This window comes from Chinchilla lanigera, unplaced genomic scaffold, assembly GCF_000276665.1.
Source record: "Chinchilla lanigera isolate Chin_1 unplaced genomic scaffold, ChiLan1.0 scaffold00041, whole genome shotgun sequence".
Taxonomy (NCBI): Eukaryota; Metazoa; Chordata; class Mammalia; order Rodentia; family Chinchillidae; genus Chinchilla; species Chinchilla lanigera.
In genome coordinates this window covers 16,712,024-16,717,439 of record NW_004955442.1, presented here as the reverse complement: position 1 = coordinate 16,717,439, position 5,416 = coordinate 16,712,024, and the positions used below count along the sequence as shown (strand labels likewise).

Below are 5,416 nucleotides of genomic sequence, written 5' to 3'. Positions count from 1 at the left end.
TTTTTTTTTTTTTTGTACTAGGAATCGAACTTAGGACCTCGAGCTTGCCAGGCAGGTGCTGTGCCACTGAGCTATATCCCCAGCCCTAGTTGCTGTCTTTTTAAAAGTACAATTTTTAGGCCGGGGATATAGCTCAGTGGCATAAGTGCCTGCCTGGCAAATGCAAGGTCCTGAGTTCGATTCCTGGTACCAAACAAAACAATTTTTAGTTATGATTTCCCTGTTTCTTTTTTACCTATCTTTTATTTCTTCTATTGACCTACATATTTGAATGGATATTGATTCTTTCTCCCTGTCAAGTGCAGGGGTCTTGGGTTCCCCAGCTCAAGACTCATTCATGTCTGCTTGACCTTGATTGTAGGCAGGATATTGAGGACCCCAGTGAAGATAGTGACATTGTCTGTTTGTGCTTTGTATAGGTTAATATCATCTTCACTCATAAGTAATGGATTTGGCCTGTATAGGTATAGGTTGGTGGTCATACAACTCTGACCCAGGTACCTTGAACTGGTTGGTCTTTGAGAGGACATTCAATGCTCTGCCTGAGCATTTGAGGTGGAAGTACGATGGGTGTAGAGGCCGAGGGCAAGGTACTAGGAGATATTGAGTGTTTCCAGGTAAAACAAACATGGAGTGAGGAGAAGGTGTGCCTCCAGAATACTGTCCAATCTAGTAGTGAGCACTGTTTTTTATAGTCATAATAATTAAACTGAATATTTATATAACCAAAGATTGGCTTTACCATTTTGGACAATTCGGCTATTAATCCTAAGAGTCTTTTGGTGGCTCTTTTTTGGGAACTTCCGTGTAGAGGATCATGTCATCTGCAAATAATGATAATTGACTTCTTTCTAATATATATCCTTTTTATTTTGGAATTGGGTAGTTGACTGCTCAGATCTTTCTGCAGGGTCAAGGCTGGAAGGAGGAATGACCCTGGGGAGCTGTGGATGTGGGCAAGAAGGAGCCCGGCACAGGAGGTCTGTGGGAGGCCTATTCTGGCCCAGAGTCCACTCTTCTGCTGTTGGGCAGGTCTGTTTTACTGGACCTCAGTTAATGAGAAAAGGAGTACACTCTGGGGTCTGTGTCTCCAGGACTGCTTGGGTCTTGAAGTGTAGTGACTCAAGGACCATGTAGATGTTTCTGGTGAGAGAGTGATCATCTGAGAATGGCTAGTCTCCCCAGTTTCCTGGCCTGTTGAGGTAGGGCCTCCTCGACCTTGGCCTTCCCTTTGCCTAGGCCAGCAGTCACTGTGGTGGCACTCTGTCCTTCACAGGTGATCCTGGTAGGGGTCTTATGACCTTCTGTGCTAGAGGCAAGTAAGTTCTGGTCCCTGCAGACTGGCAAGGGGTCTTCTTTCTCATCATAGCCTGCTCTCCTCCATGCCTCCATCTGTGAGGAACCATCTTGTGGCCTCTGCTCTGAATGTACAAAGCCTGCCTGCTACACCCAGCCCCATCATCCCTCTGTACCTGCACTCTGCTTTTCCTCTCAGGGAGTGTTTTCTGTTGCCGAAGTACTGCAGCCGTACACTATGCTTCTCCAAAACTGGAAGCGGGCAGCTGTGTGTGGCTCAGAGCCCCTGAGATAGACGAAGGCCCTTGCCACCAGCCTTCTTCATTGCACTTAGCCCTGTGGGGGTTGTTTTTAACCATGTTATTTTTCCATTCTTTTTTTGTAATATTACCACTTTGATTTAATTACAAACTAAAACTTTCCAGTTCGTCCTGGAGTTAGCCTTGATCCTCTAGGGAGCGCTGTTTCTTTAAGGATAAAATCATTCATGAATAAAAACATCCTCTGGGTCTCAACCTAATGACACATTGCAGTATGCTGCAGGAGGTATAGCCCATTCCCCTGAGTTTAGCCTGTGTGGAGCAAACCTTAGGCCTGGAGGATGTTCTTCTGGTGGGATTGAGGGGAAACCCATCTTGGACAGCGGGTGGGGTGGACCCTCCTATTGGGGTCCTAGGCAGGTTGACCAGGGGAGGCTGCAGTAATGAGAGCTACAGTCAAGTAGAGTAGAAGTGGCTGAGCACAGCCAAGACCTATGAGGGCCATGGACATGGAGTGTAGAGGCTACATAGATGCTGTTGAGCTGGACTGTCTGGGTTCTGGGAACACACACAAAAGAAATTCAGAACCCCCTGCACTTGGGAGTTGGCTGCAAATGATAAGTGTGACTTTATTTACATTTCATTTGGAAGGGAAAGTGAAAATGAAAGCATGCCAGAGATGATTTTGAGGTTATTTCTTAGAATTTAGAAGAAAGGAAGCAAAAAAGAAAAAATAAAAAATAAAAATAAAAAAGAAGAAAGGAGAGCCAGGCATGATGGCTGTAATCTTCAGCACTTGGAAAGCTAAAGTAGGAGGATCTCTGTGGGTTTGAGACCAGCCTGAACTGTATCACAAAACCTGGCTCAAAAATGACAAAAAAAAAAAAAAAGAAAGAAAGAAAAAGAAAGAAGAAAGGAAACAGTCATTACTTGAACTGCATTTTTACTGAAGTTCACTTCAGGTTTTACCTGCTGTGTACCATGTGGACATCCTGTCTCATCTGTTGTACTTATACTGCATCAAGGAGCAGCATAGTAAGTGACGTGATGGACTGACCCAGTTTGCAGGGGAGTGCAGGACTTTTGTTACAGCCACAGGCCTTATTTCAGGAATAGAATGAGATAGAGAGGGAATTGTTACAAATAGTTCATTGCGTTGTCTCACGAACCCCCTCAGGCTCTGGAAGAATAAGATAAATACACATTAAAAATTTCCACTAATTAAAAATTGTCTTAATTCTTACAGAAAAAGCTAATAGAAGACTCGTGTTTATTTTTCATCAAGAATAGAAGAACAGAAGGTCTGTTCATACCTCCCTTCCAGGACCATAGAGGGCAACTCTTACATCACTTGCCCCCCATCAAAATCTGAGGCACATCCACATGTCTGAAAGGCTTGGCTGTGTTCTTAAAGCTTTGAGTTCTGAGTTTCAGTTTTGGAAGTGCAAACAAACCCATTAATATGTTAGTGGAAAAACCTTCCAGAAATAATTTGGCCTTTGATGAAATGTGCTCAGTCTGACTGCTCTGGGATGACAAATCCTCTTGTGCTCTAGAATCCTAAGGTTATGTCCCTGGCAGTGTTCACCCTGCATTAAAAAAAAAGTATGTGTGGTTCTGCTGCAGTTTACCTGGACCTAAAAACTGGACCTCTGGTGCAGAGACTGTTCTTGCTTGGTAGGGGAAGGCCAGGTCTACCTGAGGGGCCAGGAGAGGCCAGGCTGTGCTTACCTTCACTCTCTACTATGGCCGAGACTGACCACAGAGTGTGCTCCTGGGAATACTGCCACCAGCTCGTCAAAAGAAATGAGAGGAGAGCAATATTGAGTTACCACAAGTATCAGTGTTGAGTTTGCATAATTATCAGGGGAAGCTATTATTTCCATATAAAATGAGAGAAACCTAGAAACTTAATGGAGCGGCTGTGTGTTTTGTCTGCTTTCTCTCTGGTTAGGGTTCCTGGGACGCCTGTCCTTCCTTTGCCAGTTACCCAGGTCTGGTGGTAACCAATCCTCTGAACCTGAGGTTATGTCCCTGGCAAGCAATAGGATAGGGCTTTCCCTGAATTCCTGTGTAGATCACACAAGAATGTGCTCTGGGTCTCCTCTGGCCCAGCTAGAGGATGCTCTTGCTGACTATTTCAAAGTGCTATTCCAGGAGTGTCTGGTAAAAAGTTGCTATTCCACTTGCCTCGCAAGACTCTAGACTCTAGTTTTTAGATAAGTAGTTGATGTTAGAGTATGGTAACAGATATTGAATAAGTGGCTGGTGTATTTCATGTAAGTACAATCCTTGCATTTGTAGTAAGACATCAGGTGTCCCTTGTGTGCCCCTTGCCGTGTATTTTCTGCTTCTGAACAGTGAGAGGCAGCAGAGGTCAGTGCTGTTTCCCACAGTAGGTGGGCAGGGGTAGGGGGTCGGTATATTCCAGAAGCAATGTGTTTTCCTCTGACATCAGAATTTAACTGTTCATCATAAAGAGATAGTGCTTCTTTTCAATTTTGTCTTGGTATACAAGAACATATTTATGTGTGAGATGAATAACCAAAAAGAGGAAAATAAAGACTGCTTTTGAGTCTGGTGCCAGGAGAAGGTGTTTCTGTGTTTCATTGTGCCCACAACTCCTTGAGTATGAGTGGTCTTGGCAGTTGAGTCTGGATTGGTAGCTGGAAGTTCTTAAAAGCTGTAAATTTTCATAGAGCTTGATACTTTGCCCTTTTCCTTTCACAGTGCTGTATGGTTTTCTTCTTGTGTGTGTGTTTTTTTGTTTTGTTTTGTTTTGTCTTTTTGAGACAAGGTCTCGTTATGCAGTTCAGGCTGGCCTTGAGCTTACTTTGTAGCCCAGGCTGGCCTCGAACTTGCAAGGATCTTGCCTCAGCCTCCTGAGTGCTGGAATTACAGGCATGTACCATCATGCCCAGCTTGTTTTGTTTTTTAAGACAGGGTCTCACTATATATTTCAGGGTAGCCTTGAGCTCATTACATAGCCCAGGCTGACTTTGAATTACTGGTGATCCTCCTGCTTTAGCATCCCAAGTGCTAGGATTATAGGCGTATGTCACCACACTGGGCTTTATATGGTTCTTTTAAGAAATAAAAATCATGTCATTCTACCAACACACAATCTCAGCATTCTGACAGAGGAGTTCTGTGGTGTGGCCATTACACCTCACCTTGCTGTGCACTGTATCCTGTATTTCTCACAGTTGGCTGAGTGGACTCCTTGCAGTGACTCTCTGCCTGCTTACAGTGACCCCCAGGCCTCCCACATTAGCCTTAGGTGTCTTTTCTCAGAGCCCCCACATGTACCCTACCTTCTACCTCCTTGGATGGCCTGCCGAATGTTGGTCTTCTCTCCACAGATCCCGATGGCGAGTTGTACAGCGTGCCACCTGCCCAGGATGAGGGTCCTCCCACTTGTGCCGATGAGTTTGATGACTTTGTCACCTACGAGGCAAGTCTGGATGCTCCCCTCTTCCTCTCTGTGCTATACATCTTGCTTCCTGAGTCTCCTGCTATTGTCTTTGCAGATGGTATATAAAGAGAAGGGGGGCCAGTTAGGTGTTTCTGGGATTTTTGGCTGTGGCAGAAGGTCAGTGTCTGTTTCCTTGCAGCTCCCAGGGATGGGGTTGTGTGTGGGAGTCCTCTCTGGGGGCCTGTCCTAGAGCAGAGCGCAGGTAGGTGATGGGGCTCTAGGTGATACTGTTGTTATCTCCCAGGGTAGGACAGAGGAGGTTTCTGAGGTTTCCTTTTATGGACCCTCAAATGGTTTTCTGTGTTGTAGGATATCTGAGTAATTCTTGCCCTTCCGTACTTCATCCGTTGCTCCCAGAAGCAGCCAGGATTGTCATGGTTATCTG

The 5,416-nt window shown here is 45.1% G+C and overlaps 1 protein-coding gene across 2 annotated transcripts in view; it reads left to right on the top strand.

Annotated features, from left to right (window-relative positions):
• Rab11fip3 (RAB11 family interacting protein 3 (class II)) overlaps nt 1–5,416 on the top strand; it is a gene marked incomplete in the record, with an annotated part of 82,528 nt that overhangs the window by 43,224 nt on the left and 33,888 nt on the right. For both annotated transcript variants that reach the window (XM_013517819.1, XM_013517818.1), the window contains 1 exon segment: nt 4,919–5,010. In XM_013517819.1, coding sequence (XP_013373273.1) covers nt 4,919–5,010 — 92 coding nt within the window.